This window comes from Engystomops pustulosus, chromosome 1 (genome assembly GCF_040894005.1).
Source record: "Engystomops pustulosus chromosome 1, aEngPut4.maternal, whole genome shotgun sequence".
Taxonomy (NCBI): domain Eukaryota; kingdom Metazoa; phylum Chordata; class Amphibia; order Anura; family Leptodactylidae; genus Engystomops; species Engystomops pustulosus.
The window spans coordinates 151264029-151283606 of NC_092411.1; the positions used below are offsets into that span (position 1 = coordinate 151264029).

Sequence of the window (19578 nt, forward strand, 5' to 3'; positions counted from 1 at the left end):
ATAATATGGAGCCGCTCGCCAGTCCGATATTCATCTTGAGTCACGGGATTCAGCCAAACAGCTCGTGAAGGACACGAGCAGCAGCCAATGAGAACGCTCCGCACAGAGCCGCTGCCTACCATTAGACCTACAGCGAGTAAGGGGTGGAGCTAGCGGCGGAGGCCGGAAGCAGGGACGGGGGAAAGAATGATGCGGAGGGAGCCGCCGTTTCCATGGTAGTATGGCCGGGTGAGCTGTGAGGGCCTGCAGCAAGAGCCTTTCCCGTTGTCGGGATGTCGGGCCTGAGCTCACCATGACGGGGGAAAAGAAGAAGAAGAAGAGGCTGAACCGCAGCATATTGCTGGCCAAGAAGATCATCATTAAAGATGGAGGGACGGTGAGTGAGCTCTGACAGGAGCACATATGTCACCACAGCTAGTGAGGAGAACTGGGCACACTCCAGCATGGGTGCAGCTGTGTACTAAGGGAACATATGGCAGACGATTTATGAGTTCATGCAAGGTGTCTGACGTCACCAGTAGACGTTTATACACGTCATCATCATACAATACTTCTCTCGCTTTATGAAATCGGTGAAGAAAATGCCATCTGCCCATCACCAGCTCTGATGCCAGCTGCCTGGAGTAAATGCCTAAATTACTTTGGTCAGGATACCTACCAGCTGGACCAGGCGGGCACAGGATTCCTGGTTCATAGTCCTCACCACCCCACCATGTGCCCAGGTTATGATCTGCCTTGGGCTTGATGAATATGCATTCTTATTCATTGTTTGCCTGCACATCACAGGACTGATGCCCTGAGAACTCCACCAGGTCTGCTGATGACACTCGTACAGAAAAATATTGAAAGAATGAAAATGCCCAGAGTATCAGCCCCTCATGTGTAAATAAGGATGAGGATCACAGATAAAAGTCAGGCACATGGGTGAGCTACCCAAAATACTTAGCAGCCATGGTAGAAGGATATCCACAGATGTTAGTCAAGATGAAGCCGTGTGTCTATTAAAAGGCAACTTGTCACCTTTGGCCAGTTTTACTGCAGGGATAGGCACAGATGGGCATAGCCGTGCATCTAGTACAACATGTCATAATTAGTTATTCATTTTTAACAAACCCTGCCATAAGTGGCACCAGTATTGATGTGGCAGATTAATGTCCTTTTTCATAGGTTCCTAATTTATACAAAGAACAGGCAGCTCCTGAAAACACAAGCAAGAAATGTATCATGTTTTAGGCAGTTAAATCCTTGACATAACTTCCCTACTTGGAGCAGAGAATTCAGAGGGCTATATGGAGGTAGCTCGTAGAGAGGTTGGGAGAGCCTTGTTCTCAAGTTAGGTGGGACCCCTCATCTATCATTTGTCTATGGCATATGCTGAGGCTACGTCCTAGGTTTCTGAGATTGGGCTACCCATTTAGGGAGGAGTCGTGTGACAGCCACCCTGCTTCTGTTATTGTGTAAAAATATAAATGAATTACCGGTATTACTTTTATCTGTTACATCTTTGTAGGCCAAATCATAGTGCCTTATTTTTGCTTTTCTATGGTGCCTGGAAACCAGTCCAGTGGGTATTACAGAGCTGTGTACAAGCTGGCACAAAATGGTGCGGTACACAAGGGAATTACAAGCAGAAACCTCTCCCCACACTGTAAGTGTAAATCTGTGCTGTCTACCAGGCTGCCAATATGAGCGCTCCATACAGAACAAATATTAACTCAAGAGCAGGTTACTATGCATGCCCTCCACCCCACCTGTGTCTGGCATCCCGTATCTGCCATTCAATAAGTCCATGCAGACCATGTCTCCAGACCTAGCAAACACAATTATTACTATTGAGAGAATATCCAGCCAAAATCAAATGACACCATAGTTACTTGGTCATTTAATACAAGAAAATTCAGAATAAAAGTCACTATGAAAAGGGTGGTGCAAAGCCATGGTACAAGTTGGCATATAAAGAAGTAGCCGGGTGCAGCAGCAGACATGGGTTCTGCCCCCTGGTGCACCTAAAAGCTTATTTACATAAAAATAAAAAAAACTTTAAAAAAAAAGTAAACTTAAAGGATACGGATTTATGAAAGTGTCGGTTTTGTGCAGACTCCACAGTTTTATTCTGCACCAGATATATCATGCTGGATGATGTGTCTGGAGTAGAGTAGAACTGTGGACCCCACTTTAGATCAGCTATTAGTTGGCCTGCTCTCTGACTGAATTTTATGGCACACAGACTGTCACGTTCCTTTTTTCAGACAAGTTGGAAAACTGCCTTAAAATGGTCTAAGACCCTTCATAAATGTGGTGCAAGCCATTGCAGGATCAATTTACTCCAGATTTGTAGTGGTGTGGCGCCATTCCACACCGTACAAGGGGTAAAGCGGCCGGGCAGGCATACGGCTGTGTGAATGTACCCTTACCCATTGGGTCTTATCTCTGGTTATTACTAGAGTGCTGGTTGCACTTGGCATTGTTATGCTATTTGATATCTATGGGACCGATATAAACAGCCATATATACAGCTCTTGGCAGTCTTTAAACCCATAGGGGTGAAATGGAGTAACCATGGACATGCAGGACCGCAAATCAATTTAACTGGGGGCACAGGACCATTAGTGAGGCCTCCAACAATGAGAGACTCGTAAGCTACTAAACCCCTTCAAACAACTATAGATTCCCCACATGTCTTCAAGGAGCAGTAAACGGAAAGTCCACAACATTCTTGTATAAACATTTCCCTGCATCCCCTTTCTTCAGGGTGTACTAGTGCACACCAGGTATCTAAGTTGGGATTGTTGCTTAGGATTAGGGATCCAACTCCAAAATCACGTGTACACATATAATCCAAGAACACCAATATGAAGTTGAAGCGCCATTTTTCATAATGTACACAGATGTACTTTCTCTCGGTGCCATCTCTACATTCCTCCACTATCTGTCGGCCTTTGTGTTTGTTAATGGCTGTTATGTCAGCCAAAAACGTTTACATGAAAATTGTCTGTGTATCCTAATAAAATCCTTAAACTGCACGTTGGTGTGCTTGGATTATACGTTTATGCATCCCCTGTTCTGTTTCCTATTTCTCCCAGCCAGTAGTCCATAATAACCTATGTAGCTGGATTGGTTGTAGGCATATTAGAAGTAATGGCAGCTTTGCCTTGTCCCTAGCATTTGTTAATGGTTGATGGAATGATTTGTCTCCTTCACAGCGTCAAGGGGTTGGAGAGCCCAGTGTCTACCATGCCGTGGTGGTTATATTTTTGGAGTTTTTCGCCTGGGGGTTGCTGACAACACCAATGCTAACAGTAAGTAAAATGACTTTGGATGATACTATTCTACTACTGTCTGAACGTACTGAAGATTAGATGTTGTCTTGTTAGGTTCTGCACCAGACATTTCCTCAGCACACTTTCTTAATGAATGGCCTAATTCATGGAGTGAAGGTAAGAAATGGATCTACATTCTGCTCTGTTATCTAGATTCATGTAGTGTATTTGTAATGTCTCATTTGTCTTCTAGGGACTTCTTTCCTTCCTGAGCGCCCCGCTCATTGGAGCATTGTCTGATGTGTGGGGTAGAAAGTCTTTCCTTCTTCTAACGGTTTTCTTCACATGTGCCCCTATACCATTGTTGAAGATAAGCCCATGGTATGTATACAGGATAATGCGCTGCTCACCCCTTTTCCTCTCCAGTGCGCCAGACGGGCGCACGTTCATGTGAATGTATCCTAAGGCAGTGTTTAATATATATGAGCCCAATTCTGAAAAACTGTTTGAAGTACCTCAAGGGTCTGTCATAAATGTTAAAAATATGTTTTACTCTACTGCCATCTTCTCTTGAGGAGAAAAACAGCACAACATTCTTTCTTTCATTGCATTTTACCCTGTGTAGCACTCTTGTTCCCACATATAAAGGCGAGGGTTTGCAAAATAAGAGGCAACAGTGGCTTTTACATACTGTGAATAGGGCACTGGTGACTCTAGGGCATCTGTGACAGGCACATATTGCTACAGGTACTCACCTGTGCCTGGCACACACCTGTAGCCAAAATACTGTTAGCTCATTCTGGATGGCACACAATCTTATAGGGGAGCCTTAGTACCACATTGTTATGAGGGAATCTGTGACTTACTATGGGATCACCTGTAACTGTGTTATGAAGGTATGAGTGACTCGCACATGAGAACCTGTGGCCTGGCATGTATGTGTGTATATGTATATATATATATATATATATATATATATATATATATATATATATATATATATATATATTTGTGTTATTGGTGCGCTTTTTGTTGTCACATGCTTTTATGGGCACTGACACATACAGTCTTCTCATGCCACTCATGTGCCTCATCACACGGCCATATTCAAACTTTACACTGATATGTGAAAAAAGGGTTGTTTTTGTTGGCCCTTTTTATGCTATAAAATGATGTACTCATTTCTTTCTAATGTGAAGTGGCAAAGCTGATGTCATTTTCTTTGCTTTCCTGCAGGTGGTATTTTGCAGTGATTTCCATGTCGGGTGTCTTTGCTGTTACGTTTTCTGTGATTTTCGCTTATGTAGCTGATATTACACAGGAGCATGAGCGCAGCACAGCATACGGTTTGGTAAGTACTTTAGGAATAGAATTCTTGACTTTCTGAAATGATTTGGCAGATTCACAGGAAGATTAAAGGGGAGTAGATTGAAGTCCCTTCTTAATCCCCTATTCTGTGTGTGATCGTTGGGGCACTGCCTGATGAGACCAGCAAACTGAGAATATGGGAGTAAAAGTCCCCTAAAGGGCCTTTTCTGTGACTTCCAGAACGGCCTTCTCTTTCTGTTGTGAAAAAAAAAACCCTTTCACTGCTGCTCAGTCAGTCCCAGCTGATTCTGCAACCATGACCTCACCTGCCTCATGTACATGGCAGCTTCAGCCGAAAACAGGCCCCGAGGTGCTGCCTACATGTACAGCAAATGTAGGCAGAGGTGAAAAAAAGCTGCTATGTCAATGATGTAACACATATCACTGCAGGGTTCCTGGGGATCATTGACGTGGTGGTGGATTTAAAGGAATGCTGTCACCATGATTTTCCTCACCAAGCTTATGTCTCCCACAGGTGACATATTAACTCCTTCAGGACCTTCCTTTTTTTTCCTGAATCCAGTTGAATTGATAAAAAGGCACAGTCTTTTGTATCATCAAATGCTGTGGCATAATTTTTTTAATCTTGGGCGTATATAGAACTGTGTAATCTGCCTTTTTTTGCAGGACAAGTTGACTTATACTTGATACCATTTTGGAGACTGTATGACATTTTGGTCACTTTATCCAAATTTATTTGGGTGGCCTTTTGGACCCTTTTTTTTTTTTTTTTTTTTTTTTACATTCGCAATTGGCAACGTCTGCTGCCAAAGTGTCAATTTTATGTTTAAAATAAGACACCGACTGAAGCAGCTGTATAACGTGTGCAAGGAGCCATCCAGTCACTATTTCTGCAGTAACCTTTTCACAGCACGCCCCTTCCCCTCCCCAATAAGTGCCCTGGCATGTCTTTGCATTGCTTGTTTTTCCCAAGTTGGATTATTGCCCAGCTTCCATAAAGCATCCATCCCCCTCTGTGCTTCTTCACCTTGGGGTGTTTACATTCGCCTTAAATCCTGCTCTTTATAAGGGGAACAGGTTTGCACAGTCTACACTGTTTGTCTTTTCTCAGCAAACCTTGTGGGACTGAAAAGAAGCGGAACCAGTATTTTGTGACTTTATAAATAAAATGGAATATGGAGAATTGTTTAGGTTCCTTAATCTAGCTCAATCATATTTATGTGCTTCTTTATATCAAATAGAATTGTTTCATGACAGAATTTCTTTACACGCCTGAATTTTAATAGTAAACTTTATTGCTCATTCTTATTTTAGGTGTCTGCAACCTTTGCCGCCAGCCTTGTAACCAGTCCTGCAATTGGTGCCTATTTGTCTCGGGCTTATAGTGACACATTGGTAGTGGTATTAGCCTCTGGGGTGGCACTGCTGGACATTGGTTTTATTCTACTTGCGGTTCCTGAGTCACTGCCTGAAGAAATGAGACCAGTGTCCTGGGGAGCCCCCATATCATGGGAGCAAGCAGATCCATTTGCGGTAAGAGTTAAAGCATTTTTAGCTACCTTAGGTCATCTTCCCACTGTTGAGTATTGCTGTATGGCTTAGATATGACTTTTATAGGGCACAAGTGTGCACATAATAGCAAAGATTCTGCACACTACATTACTGTTTGAAAATATAAAAAAGGCATCAAAAGAATATTCTAGGCTACATGGTCCTAATGTCATCATTATTATTAAAAATCATATTCTTGTAGGTGTCTTCTATACCGTATATACTCGACTATAAGGTACCTAATTTTACCACCAGAAACTGGGAAAACCTATTAACTCGAGTATAAGCTTAGGGTGGGAAATGCAACGGTCACAGCTTTCCCAGTACATAGCAAGCAAGCACATACCCCCCTGTAGTATATAGCCAGCCTGCCCGGCAGCCCCCAGTATGGCAAGCACATTAAAAAAAAAAAGTACTCGCCATTCCGACGCCCCGGAGCTCCTCTTCTTTCTTCATTTGCGTCGACGACAGGTCAGTAACAGATTGCTCCTCCCCGATGACCTCACAGGGAGAGACGCTCAAAAGAATGATGGTGGCGCTTTGTGAGCCCTTTTCATAGTTTTTTAGCCTCTCCATGACATACTGCTATGTCATGAAGCATGGTTAAAAATAAAATTAAATTTGGCCCCAGTATGCCCATCATATAAAAAAAATCTGTACAACCCCACCCCCAGCAAGGTCCTCCTCTTCATTGCTGCTGGCGGCAGGTCCTTGCACTCTGGCCATGCACACACAATGATGTCAGCCCAAAGAGGATCAAATGTTTATCATTTCCCTCCATTACTTAAAGGGCACCTGTCATCAGGTCTCTGCCACTTGTCCTGTCACCTCTACCTGTTGGAGCAGCTCACAAGGATCCCATCCCAGCCTTTATCTAGTTATTTCATACATTGTAAAATCATATTTTCTTTATTATGTAAATGAGGCTGGTCACATGGTCAGAGGCAGTGATGTCACTCCTGTTACCCCTCCCCTCTCCTCCCCCTGCTCATGTCTGTGTGTAATGTATAGTAAAGCATGGCTGGTGTGTGTGCTGCATCCTCCTAATATACAGGTGAGAGACACAGACATCAGCTACACATGAATCTGACATGTTTTGCTGTAACATGGCTGCCTGGAGCTGCTGTATCTCTCCTAAACACACACACATGCACACACAGGCTGCAAGGGGCGTGGCCACCAGCACCAGGAAGCACATCATTATACAGCCTCACTCCATTACACAGGCTGTCAGTCATGCACTGGGGGTGTGGCTGTGCCTCCCACTCATGAATAGAGTGGACAGCTTGAATATGCTAATGCTTCATTGGACATTTCACAGGTCATTTGCATACAGCTTTAGGACCTCATTGCTTAGGTTTACAGGCATGTAGAGGGACAATGAAGGGATAGAGGCAATGCTCTCTAATGGCAGTTTATGAAAATATATTTAGCTTAGAAGGGTTATTTTGCATGACGGGTTCTCTTTAAAACGATGATCACTCAATATATGACAATCGGCGAGCAATTGTGCTTTCTGATAGGACAGTGTGAATAACGTGAACGTTAGTTTGTGTTGTCAGTTTTCAAAATTTACCACAGATAAAGTCAATATTTACTTTAGCTGTGAGAAGCTCCTGAGTGCATCCTGCTCCAGCTTTTGCTGCAGCCTCTGGAGGACCTGAGTGTAGTTGGCCCCCCCACCTTGTTCAAATCAAATAAAATTGGTGTCAAACGTTTGTGCTGGTTTGTGCAGCAGAAATTTTCGTTTGTGCCGCTATCGTTTTTAAGATTTTAATGAAAGTTTCCAGAGGTCAACCAGCCCCCCCACATTGGCCAAATCAAACACGTTTGTGCTGTTCAAATTTTAGTTCAAAAGTTCAAAATTAAAGTTCAAAAGTTCAACCAGCCCCTCCACATTAACCAAATCAAACAAAACTGGTGTCAAACGTTTGTGCTATATTTGTGCTGGTTTGTGCAGCAAAAATTTTCGTTTGTGCCGCTATCATTTTTAAGGTATGTTCAGGTGTTTAAGGCTGGTGCCACACGTAGTGCTTTGTCTGCGCTTGCAAACACAGACAAAGCAGCGCCCACCGGGCCTCGGCCCGATCGAATCGGAGTTTCTATGGAAACGCCTGCGATCGGGAATGAGCCGCCGGTGTTTTGCGTTAAATTATCACAAAACACCGACGGCTCGTTCCCGAGCGCAAGCATTTCCATATAAACGCCGATGCGATTGGGCCGAGGCCCGCCACGGTCGGCGAGGCTTTGTTTGCGTTTGCAAGCACAGACAAAGCGCTACGTGTGGCACCAGCCTAAGGTGTTTAGAATGGACTGGTAAAAAACAAACCAAGTGACACTTCCCTGGCTTGATCACCAGGGGGAGCAAGCAAACACATTGTACTTTGGAAGAAATGAACTCCGATGACCTCTGCAAAAAAGTATGAATATATTAAAAATGATAGCGGCACAAACGAAAATCTTTGCTGCACAAACGTAGCACTAATGTTTGACACAAGTTTTGTTTGAACTTTTGATCTTTAATTTTTTGTTCATATAGTCAAAACAAAAGCAGCACAAACAAAACTTTGAGCAGCACAAATGTAGCAGAAATGTTCGGCGCCAGTTTTGTTTGATTTGGGCAATGTGGGGGGGGGGCTGGTTGACCTCTGGAACTTTCATTAAAATCTTTTAAACGATAGCGGCACAAACGAAAATTTCTGCTGCACAAACCAGCACAAACGTTTGACACCAATTTTATTTGATTTGAAGAAGGTGGGGGGGGTCAACTTCACTCAGGTCTCTGGAGGTGGAGCACACTTCAGAGGTATACAACTTTGGATCTAGGACGTATCTCATATGTCCTTGGCCATAGAGGCTCCACCCTGTGAGGACGTATGAGGTACATCCTTGGCAGAGAAAGAATTAAATAGAAAATAAATTAACTTCTGACATTCCAGTAGGTGAAATTTGCCAAAATAATGCGAATGCAGGCTGCTGGACCTGCAATGATGTAGGGGATGTGGCAAGTCTGGTCTGGAACAAAGGCATTTTAGTACCCTGATGGTTTTAATGAGATTACAGTTTTTTGTCATTAAATCTATTAACAGAAGTAGGATTAGTAATGATTCTCAACACTTCTCTTGGTAGGACTGTAGTCAGTGGCATAACTAGGAGAGGCAGGACCCCAAAGCATGTTTCTGCATGGGGCCTCCTTCCCCTTCAAAAATATTCACACATACGCACACGTTTATACAATCACACACATTTATACACTTAAATACACACACATAACATTCTACACTCCCCTTTATATACTCATACACACATTCATACATACATATACACTCATATGCACACATTTATGTACTCGTAAATACATTTATACACTAAAACATACAGTATATAAAACTCGTACTATATATACATACAGTACATATATGAATCAAATTGTCATACATACAATACTGTTATTATACATATAGCATACATACATCATATTCTTTTACATATAGTATACACCCAATGTGTATACACATACATGCAGTATAAAAACACCATATATGTTAAATACTGAATCTATATACAGCATATACACACATACATACAGTGTATACACACAACTCATATATATACATACATACACACATACATACATACAGCATATACTATACAGCACATACACACACATAAATACATCTAACTATAAATTCATATATAGGGATTTACTTGCATTTCTTGCTGTGAAGTGGGGTGGGTCGGTTTAGAGGATGGCTGTGGCATCATGCCAGTGGGTGGCTGTCTTTTTGGGCTGGTAGGTGGTTGTGGCATCGTGTGGCCCTGGAAGCCCCGGAAGTAAAGTGAGTCCTGAATGTGAAGCAATCTAGATGCAGCATGTTATAGAGTAGGAGGAGCTGAGCAGATAGTGTCCTATTGCAGGTAGGAGGAGTTGAGCAGATTGTATATAATGTCCATTCGTCAGGTACTATGTTACAGAGCAGGAGGAAGTGAGCAGATTTTAGCATATTTTTAGGGAACCTATGAAGTTGATAATTCTATAATTTTCTGCAGGCAGTGTATTTTAGATCAGGAGAAGCTGAGCAGATGATTCATGGTGTCCTATCTTCAGGCAGCATTTATAGAGCAGGAGGAGCTGAGCAGGTTGTAGCAGACGGAGGATGCCGTCTGGGCGGTCGCGGATGGAGCGGGGCGGCCGTGGACAGAGCAGTGTGGCCACACAAGGAGTAATGGGCACGCCGTCAGTGGATAGAACAGTCCGCCGTTGGAGCCATCTGGGCAGCAAATGAAGTGGGTGGGCTCAGTGGCCGCAAATGAAGAAGCCGATTCGGGCGGATGAGGGTGGATAGGGACAGTGGAACGGCACAGTTGCCCGTATTACTGTAAAAGGGCAGTCCCATCGCCCCAGTACGCAGGGAGGGATGGAGAAAATAGCATTTAAAAATGTTGTCTCGGCTGTTCATCCCGGGCCCCTGTGCCACCCGGGCCCCTTACCAGATGTTGTTACGCTGCTGGCTGTAGTCTCCATTCTATATAATAGAGACCCAGTGGTTGGATTAAAGCCTGTAGAAGTGTCACACTCCAGGCTATCATGGCAACTGATTGTTGCTCCCCGATGACATGAAACCCAATATGGCTGCACAGAAAGCAGGCAGCAACACAAAGCTGTCTATTTTGTATACAAAGGCACATACAAAGTTCACACTCCCCTTGGGTTAACAATACTCCTCAAAAATGGTAAGAGGCGTATATTTAATCTTCTGAAAAGATGTTAGTTTGACCTCTGTGGAGACCGCAGTAGACCTTAGTAGACCACAGCAAATACCCACCGCATCACCCAAATATGTTCATGAAGTAGAAAACGCACAGAAGCATGTGTAATTTATTGTATAGACTAAGCGTTTTCTGGTTTTGGATTATTTAGAAATGGTACAGCTTTCAGGAAGGTCAGTGCAGAAATTTGGCATTGAGTCTGGCGTCAGTGTTGTTTACATGGTGGTAGACGATCATGTGATAAAATACAAGCTTCACTACACATTAAAGTGGAAGTGAAATGACACCTCATTAGATTGATTTGGGGGAAAATTAAGATCGCCTAAAATACAATTATATTTACAACAGAGGATATGTTTGTTAGTGTTCTGTTTCCTGTCTTTTTGTATAGTGATACTTGTAAAGCCTTTCAATGGTGTAAACTATGGACTTCACATGCCCTATGTCTGAAGTGCCTTTACAAAGGGGAAATCTGGTTAGGATGTTAAATGTTAGGAATAGAGAAGGATGAACCCTATGGTCAGAAATTCCTGGATAAAGTCAGGTTCATCTCAAAGGGCAGAAAAGTAGAAATTTAGCTGTAAAGATCTTTATTTATAGGGCAATTTATTTCATGCCATTTAAAGTTCATACAGATTAGTTTGTAGCGAAGTAATGCTCTCTGCGCTACAATATTGAGAAACTGAATTACATGATTCTACCAGTCTCAGGCCTCCTGCGCACACAGCATTTTATTATGTAGGACATGGGTAGGGTTAAGCATTTGTGTGCAGGTAGGGTTAACCTATTTCAGATTTATCAAATTGTATCCCACTTTTGTGTTTTAATTCCCACACTACAAAAGCCATAATTTTTTCTTATTTTCTGTTTTCTGTGAGATGAATTATACTTTGCTATACTTTTGGCACCATTTCATGTGCCACTCAATATAATGAAAAGATATAAATGCAAATAAATTTGGTGGAATTAACAAAAAAATGGACAGCTTTTATTATGCTGTCCAAATGATGCATCCTTCTTACCGTTCGAATCGGTGTGATAATAGAGTGACCAAATTGTATCAATGCTGACCATCCATAACTTTCTTAAAGGACATCAGAGGGATTTAATTTAGATCTTTATGCAAATGAAGTTCTTGGTGCCTTGAGTAAGGGGTTACCCTTTTTAAGGGTAATGCCGTTTATTGTGAAAAAGGGGTATGTTGTGCTGCGTAGAAAAAAGACAGGTCCTCCAGCTGACACCCAGCAAATGCCATGAGTAATGTTTACCTCGCAGGGTGAGTATATAAGTTTTTTTTTTTTTTTAATTGCTGGGTGGGCTGGCTGTATACTACTGGGGGTTGGGTGGGCTGTATGCTACTGGGGGTTGGGTGGGCTGTATGCTACTGGGGGCAGGCTGGGCTATATGCTACAGGGGGCTGGGGAGGGGGCTGTGACCAATGCATTTCCCACCTTTTGCTTATATTCGGGTCAATAGGTTTTCCTAGTAAAATTAGGGGCCACAGCTTATACTCGGGTTGGCTTATACTCGATATATGTTTGGTTCATAATGCATGAAATGAAATGGTTGATTTCCTTTAGCAATGAGAAATAAAGCAGATATTAAGTTGTGCTCAGTATTCACATAAAAATATTTTTTCTTAGTTATGAGTACAGGCAGTCCCCGGGTTACATACAAGATAGGGTCTGTAGGTTTGTTCTTAAGTTGAATTTGTATGTAAGTCAGAACTGTATATTTTATCATTGTAATCCCAGCCAGAACTTTTTTGGTCTCTGTGACAATTGGATTTTAAAAATGTAGGATTGTCATTAGAATCAGGATTAACAATAAAGCTTCATTACAGACACATTTGATAACTGTTATAGCTGTTTATTGTAGCCTAGGACTGAAGCACAATAAATTACCAATATCCAGAGGTCTGTTTGTAACTAGGGGTCGTATGTAAGTCGAGTGTTCTTAAGTAGGGGACCGCCTGTATTGTATAAATTGTTTTGTTTATCCCCCTTTGTACAGTCATTACGGAAAGTTGGCCAGGATTCCACAGTCCTTCTCATCTGTATAACAGTGTTCCTGTCTTACCTCCCTGAAGCTGGACAGTACTCAAGTTTTTTCCTTTACCTTCGGCAGGTAAGAGAAATATGGGATAATATTTATGTCTTATAGCGATTATATTTATAACCTTGTATTTCATTGAGAAGCAATTTGTTGATGTTGTTATGGATATCGATAGTAATTTTTGTTTCAGGTCATTGGCTTTACATCAGAAACCGTTGCAACGTTTATTGGTGTAGTTGGAATTTTGTCAATTTTGGCTCAGGTGAGTGGTATGGATTTTCTTATTTTGTGTGGACATTCTAGTTAGAGGTCATGAACGTTAGATAGATCGCTGTCATTTGACAATTTACATATTAAAAGCCTCTATTCCTTTTTATGCAGACAGTAGTTTTGGGAGTTCTTATGCGATCAATTGGCAATAAGAATACTATACTACTAGGTCTTGGCTTCCAGATACTGCAGCTTGCTTGGTATGGCTTTGGTTCTCAGCAGTGGTAAGTAGTACATGTATTAATAAGCAGATATCATTGTGGACCAAACTAAAAACCTCTAGACATCCATTGCTTACCTCCGAGCAACACTGCCCTTTTTCTTATACGTTTTTATTGATCTAGTAATATTCTCTCTGACATGTTTGATATGAAATATCTAAAACAAAAAACTGAAATAGAAACCAATCGCAATGCAGCTTTTAGGGTTTTTAAACCCTTTACTTATACAGCATAAAGAATTATACTAAACCCCCCAGTTTGAAGACATGCAATTTTGAAATAAAAAAAATAATAATTAGTTTGACACCTGGTGTATGTAATAGATGTGCATGTGTAAAGTTCATTGATGTCTTACAGTCCTATGTTCACATAAATAACTAAATATAGCGATTAAAAAGTAAATGCACCCCCCTCCAACCTATATATTTAAATATTGCATATATGAACATAAGTTCATGTTTCCCCTTTTCCAGAGTTAGGTACAGATGCAGATAATAATTGGGATATCTGCATGATGTAGCTTCCCCTTCTAATGGATATGTAAAACATTGTAGTTTATGGTTACATAATCTTAATTTGGGTAACTGTCTTGCAGCCAACCTGCAAAGGGTCAATGTTGTACAGCACTTGGCCGTACTCTCCATTATTTGTAACATTTTCAATTACTGCTGGTTTTTTTTTTTTTTTTTTTTTTTTTTAGGTAAAACATGATGATTTGCTTCATCATAAAACTTCCACTTATTGGGAACAGCTGTAATCTATTGGGAAAGTGAACGGCTAATGTTAAATTTACCTACAGCTTTACAACAAAATTAAGCATCCTAAAGAAAATCTACCACCAGGATGAATGAATGACATACTAGTGTGTGCTCCCTCTGTCAGGATCCAATTTTCTTTAAGCTTCATATGCCCTTGTTTTAAGAAGAAATAATTTGCATATTATGCAAATGAGCCTGAGGGGCTCCGAGCTCCAAAGGGGGTTAATGGAGCCCCTCGGGCTCATTTGCATAATTGTAAAGGCTTTTTATTTCTTTAACACAAGTACATAGGAAGCTTAAAGAAAAGTGAATCCTGCCAGAGGGTGCACACAGCAGTATGTCAGGTTTACAATCCTTCATCCTGGTGGTGGATATGCTTTAAAGTTTCTCTTCAAACACATGAGCTTTCTGTAATACAGGTCCTCCAGAGATTGGGATACTACTATAACTCAGTATTCAAAAGAAAGGTAAATAAAGTATGTTTTCTAAACTGTACTGCCACCTCAAGGATTTCCATTTTGTACACCACCAGGATGATGTGGGCTGCTGGTGCGGTAGCTGCAATGTCAAGTATTACCTTCCCAGCTATCAGTGCAGTGGTGTCTCGTAATGCAGATCCAGACCAGCAAGGTAAGTTATACAGTTATGACAAAGTAATATACATGAGGGTCAGGTCTTTTATTTATGTAAATGAACGTGGTAACCTCTGTTGTAGGTGTTGTACAAGGAATGGTCACTGGAATTCGTGGCTTGTGTAATGGTCTGGGACCCGCATTATATGGTTTTGTCTTTTATTTGTTCCACGTCGAGTTGAACGAGATTGCTGCTGAGGAGCCTTCAGACAAGGTCCTAAAACCCAATATGGCAAACCCTTCTGATGAGGTAAGCTCCTTGTTAAGAACATTTTTTTTTTTATGTAATAGGTACAAGAAGGCATTGAGGGAGATCTATCAATCTGTCTGTGGACAATCTAATCTGTGAATTAATTTGCTCCTGAAATGCTATGCACCACTCCATTTACTGGAGGTTTTAGGCCATTTTTCAGCTGTTTTTCAACTCCTACAAAAAATGACTTCATGACTGCCTTATCCAGTTTTTGCACTGACCAATTTCATCACAGCCCAGAACCAGCACTAACACCTGGGATCGAAAAACTCCCGGGTGTGTGACCCCTTGCACAACGCAGTCAAGCATCGGTGCAGAGTGTAAGTGTGTTCCCCCTGAGCTTACGAGGTGATCTGATCCATCTTGTGGCAGCCCCCAAGGCTGCCTGGTCCTCTGTTTGCCAGGTTCTGTCTCCTGGCACATTTGTATTGCAGTGTGTAAGGGCTTGAACAAGTCATACGACAAACGCTTGTTAAAGGAAACCTACCATTTCAAATGGTAGGTTTAAGCTGTAAACACCGAGCTGTAAACACTTTTTAAACTTTATAGCATAAACTGCTTCAGCGCTGCGCGCCTACATAGGAAATGCCGCAGGCGTTGCGCGCGCACGGTCGCTCGCAGCGCCGAAGCGGCTTCTGCTATAAAGTTTAAAAAGTGTTAAAACCGCGATACCGCGGTTTTAACACTAACGAAACTAAGCACCGGCACCAGCTCACCCTGAGCTGGTGCTCGGTGTTTACAGCTTAAACCTACCATTTGAAATGGTAGGTTTCCTTTAAAGCCCAAATGAGGGGAAAATTTAAGAATTTAAAAAAATAAAAATCATTTTATAATACAAAAATAAATAAAATAAATCTCCTAATTACCACAGTTGCCTATAAAAACTAAATAAAGTTTATAAAACACAAAAAAAGTACATATTTGGTATTGCCATGTCCGTATTTATGAATACAATAAATCTAAAGCAATATTGAACCCGTACATTGAATGGCGTAAACAAAAAAAAAAAAAACTTAAGAAAAACTTTCCCTAATTTATAATTTTTCATCAGATACCCTCACAAAAAATATTCTGAAAAGAAATCCAAAAAGTTACCGTATATACTCGAGTATAAGCAGTTACCACCAAAAACTGGGAAAACCTATTGACTCGAGTATAAGCTGAGGGTGGAAAATGCATTGGTCACAGCCCCCTATAGTATACAGCCACCCCAGTATTTAAAAAAAAATAATTAACTTATATACTCACCCTCCTGTGGCCCCGATGTCAGCGCGGCTCGTCTTCTGGCTTCCTGGCTGGCAGGTGCATAGTATAACGCGCCGCTGCTGACGCCCGGGGGAAAAACATGGCGGCGCACGGCAGGAGGTTACAGAAGAAAGAAGACAGGCGCGGAAGCCAGAAGAGGAGCCGGGAAGCCAGAAGAGGAGCTGCGATGACATCTGGGGAGCAGCGCTTCGCATCGGGCCACCGGAGGGTAAGTATATAAGTTTGTTTATTTTTTAAGTGCATTGACATGTATTGACTCGTGTATAAGCCGAGGTGAGGATTTTCGGCACATTTTTTGTGTTGAAAAACTCGGCTTATACACAAGTATATATGGTACATGCCCTAAAATGATGAAACTCAAAAGAACAGCACTTCTTTTTTTTATTGCAAATAATAAGTTCTCAACGAGATCTGTCAACAGAATAATAAAAACAGTATTTCTCAGAAAAGTTGTCGATGCTAAAAAAAAAAAAAATTTCATGAATAAGCTATAGACCCCAAAATGAATTATCTATACCAGTGGTGGCGAACCTATGGCACGGGTGCCAAAGGTGGCACTCTGAGCCCTCTCTTTGGGCACCCAGGCCATCACCCCAGCATGAAGTTCACCAGACAGAACTCAAAGAATCTGCCTGCAGAATCTTCCTACAATGATAGGCAAATATGCCCTCCTCCTTTCAACTGCGTTGGTGTCCTTAGGAGGCTGAACGATTGAAAGTTGTCAAAGAAAAAGGAGAAATGAATTACTGCTTATATTGCTGTGCTGGCACTTTACAATAAATATGTGGCTTTTGGTTAAAGTTTGGGTACTCAGGCTCTAAAAGGTTAGCCATCACTGATCTATACTGTGTATCCCGCATATAATAAGCCCTCATATATGTTCTCATTACCAAAAAACTAAAATGCATTGCCCCCCTCCCTCCCCCATTATACTTGAAGAAATAAAAATATTAAATCCGTTACTCCCACCGAATGCCATTTCAGGCGGCATGATGTCATCACACACCGCCTGGGTCCTCCAGAACAACAGAGCAGCCCAGACAAACAGGCCTGCGCCGCTCTGTGTAATAATCACATCTTAAAGAACCAGACGCAATTAATATCCTGGTCGATCGTCATAATGTTCATCCCCAGGGTGGCCGTTCTCATCGGGGCTCGGACATCTGCTGATATTCTCATCTCGCCTCACCACATGGCAGATGCAGTCCTGGGTATCAAACTTTGCAGTGCATTTAATTTATTGTAAAAGTTTCTAAATTGCACTTCCGTTTTGTTTTAAGCCCTGAGAAATATCTAAAGGATTAATAGACTTGATAGAAGTTGTTTTAAATACGTTGAGTGGTGTAGTTTCTATGTTGGGGTAATTTATGGGGTTTTGCTATTCTTTCAGAAGGAAACGCAAAACCTAACACAAAGTACAATGTGTCACGAGAAAACAATATCAAAATCACCTGGACATGTTAAAGCGTTTCGAAGTTATAACCAATTTTCATGACAAATGTCAGATTCTAAACATAGTTTGCTAATTAAGCTGAAAACAAGCTACAGTGATAAGCATTAGACACAGCATTTCTCCCTCCCCCCCCCCCCTGCAACATCTTTATAAAGTCTTGTATCTATTTGCAAATGTGTTGTTTTTATTTTGTTTGTTTTTATTTTTATTTGAACCAGATTGTTATATTGATCAAGCAATACATATTGACAGACAATATGCATACCATACAGATATAAACAATCCCATTTTACTGTTATGTTTTATGTAGGGTTAGGCACAGGGATCTGTTACATGCAATTTTAACTTTTTTTGTTTTGTTTTTTTCTTGCCACAGAGAAGTATAATCCCTGGTCCACCCTTTCTGTTTGGAGCTTGCTCAGTTTTGTTGTCCTTGCTTGTGGCACTCTTTATCCCAGAGCACACCAGCCTTACACTGCGCTCTGGTGCTCATAAGAAGCACAGCAATGGTGCCCAGAGCCATGCACTTCTACCTCCTGCCCACCTCCCTGAGGGCAAGGAACCACTCCTTGATGATAGTAGGGTATGACCCAAGGACTCCATGGGTGTCCAAGCAAGAAGACTTGATTGTAGATTTCTTTACAACAGCAGGAAGTAGGACCAAGCCTGACAATGTCGTTTTGAAGTAAAAGCTGTTACTTATGTGCCACTACACCATGCCGGCAGGGAATACATTAGAAGGTCTACAGAATAGTTATGCGTTATCCGGCAGGGAACTGGCTGATAATGGACTGGCTGAGTAAGAAGCTATGAAATCGGAAAATGACTTGCCAAATCCACAGAGGAACCTGAGTAGCACCAGATGTTCTGTCTCTTGGCCTAACTGCAGAAGAAGAGCCCATAGCATTGTGGCAAAAAAAAAAAACTTTTTTATTGTTTTAATTTTTGCTAGAGTTGACTGAAATAAGGGGTACAAAGTTTTCCATTTTTGTATATTATGTTGTGTTAATTTTTTTTTTTTTTTAACTGATTTTCCAACTTTTGCCCGGTGCCACAGTGCAGCTCCTGAGTCGCGTGAAGAGCTCATATACTGGTCGGATAGACCAGCCTCCCTCCCCCTAATATATACATATAACATTAAAATATGTTGTTGTTTTATTTTATTTCCCAATCAAACTTCTTGTCTTTGTTATTTAAAATCCCTTTGTTTTGGAGTAACAAAATTAAAAGTAATGAATGTCAACAAATGGAAGTTAACAGGGCAAATGATAAGCTAATTGTATATTTAGTAAAGCAATCTGGAAACTAAATTGTATTTCCTGGCTTTCAGTCTAGCACTTGGGCCACTAGGTCAAAACGGTCATGGTGTAGCATTAGTCTGGTTTGGACAACTTCATGTGAATAGAACCTTATATAACCAGGAATAGTATTTTTTCACTAAGAATCACTTTTAGTCTTGGGGAAAGAAGAAACGCACAAGACTGCCACAAAACTAGTGATTGATATCCCTAATTAGGACGTTTGTTAACTCTGCCCCTTTTCACCTATATTCTATATTGTCAGGATCAGGGGTAGTGGACCCACTGAACCACCTCAAGCGATGATGTGAACCGACACCTGGGAGCGGAGTGTAAGTGGAACCCGATTTTTACCAGAGCCCACCGCAGCAAGTCCAACACGCTTTGCGGCAGGCTCTGGTGAAAATCGGGTGCCCCACAGGCGTGACTTTGCTTGCGGTGGGGGCCAAGGTAAGTTGTGGC

The 19578-nt window shown here is 41.6% G+C and overlaps 2 protein-coding genes across 4 annotated transcripts in view; one reads left to right on the top strand and one right to left on the bottom strand.

The window, feature by feature from the left end:
- CIMAP1D (CIMAP1 family member D) overlaps positions 1 to 736 on the bottom strand; it is a 56008-nt gene extending 55272 nt beyond the window's left edge. For 2 of the 3 annotated variants that reach the window (XM_072110963.1, XM_072110940.1), the window contains exon 1: positions 659 to 728. The gene's annotated coding sequence lies outside the window, so the exon portion shown is untranslated. Of the gene's footprint in view, positions 1 to 658 lie in introns of all 3 variants that reach the window. The other variant, XM_072110956.1, reaches the window with a different exon arrangement.
- On the top strand, positions 106 to 18981 carry LOC140064235 (hippocampus abundant transcript 1 protein-like). Its single transcript, XM_072110928.1, has 12 exons — positions 106 to 376; positions 3204 to 3299; positions 3375 to 3437; positions 3514 to 3641; positions 4497 to 4611; positions 5904 to 6122; positions 12924 to 13037; positions 13156 to 13227; positions 13347 to 13459; positions 14747 to 14844; positions 14930 to 15096; positions 18195 to 18981. The coding sequence occupies exons 1-12, from the start codon at positions 293 to 295 to the stop codon at positions 18405 to 18407; spliced, it is 1482 nt and encodes a 493-aa protein (XP_071967029.1). The 5' UTR covers positions 106 to 292; the 3' UTR covers positions 18408 to 18981.
- Positions 18982 to 19578: the final 597 nt, after the last annotated feature.

Excerpts from the sequence above, each read along its gene's own strand:
- LOC140064235 (XM_072110928.1), top strand. The coding sequence starts at position 293 with ATGACGGGGGAAAAGAAGAAGAAGAAGAGGCTGAACCGCAGCATATTG. Across the intron at positions 3,300-3,374 it reads TGACAACACCAATGCTAACA|GTTCTGCACCAGACATTTCC; the intron begins GTAAGTAAAATG and ends TTGTCTTGTTAG. Across the intron at positions 4,612-5,903 it reads GCAGCACAGCATACGGTTTG|GTGTCTGCAACCTTTGCCGC; the intron begins GTAAGTACTTTA and ends TTCTTATTTTAG.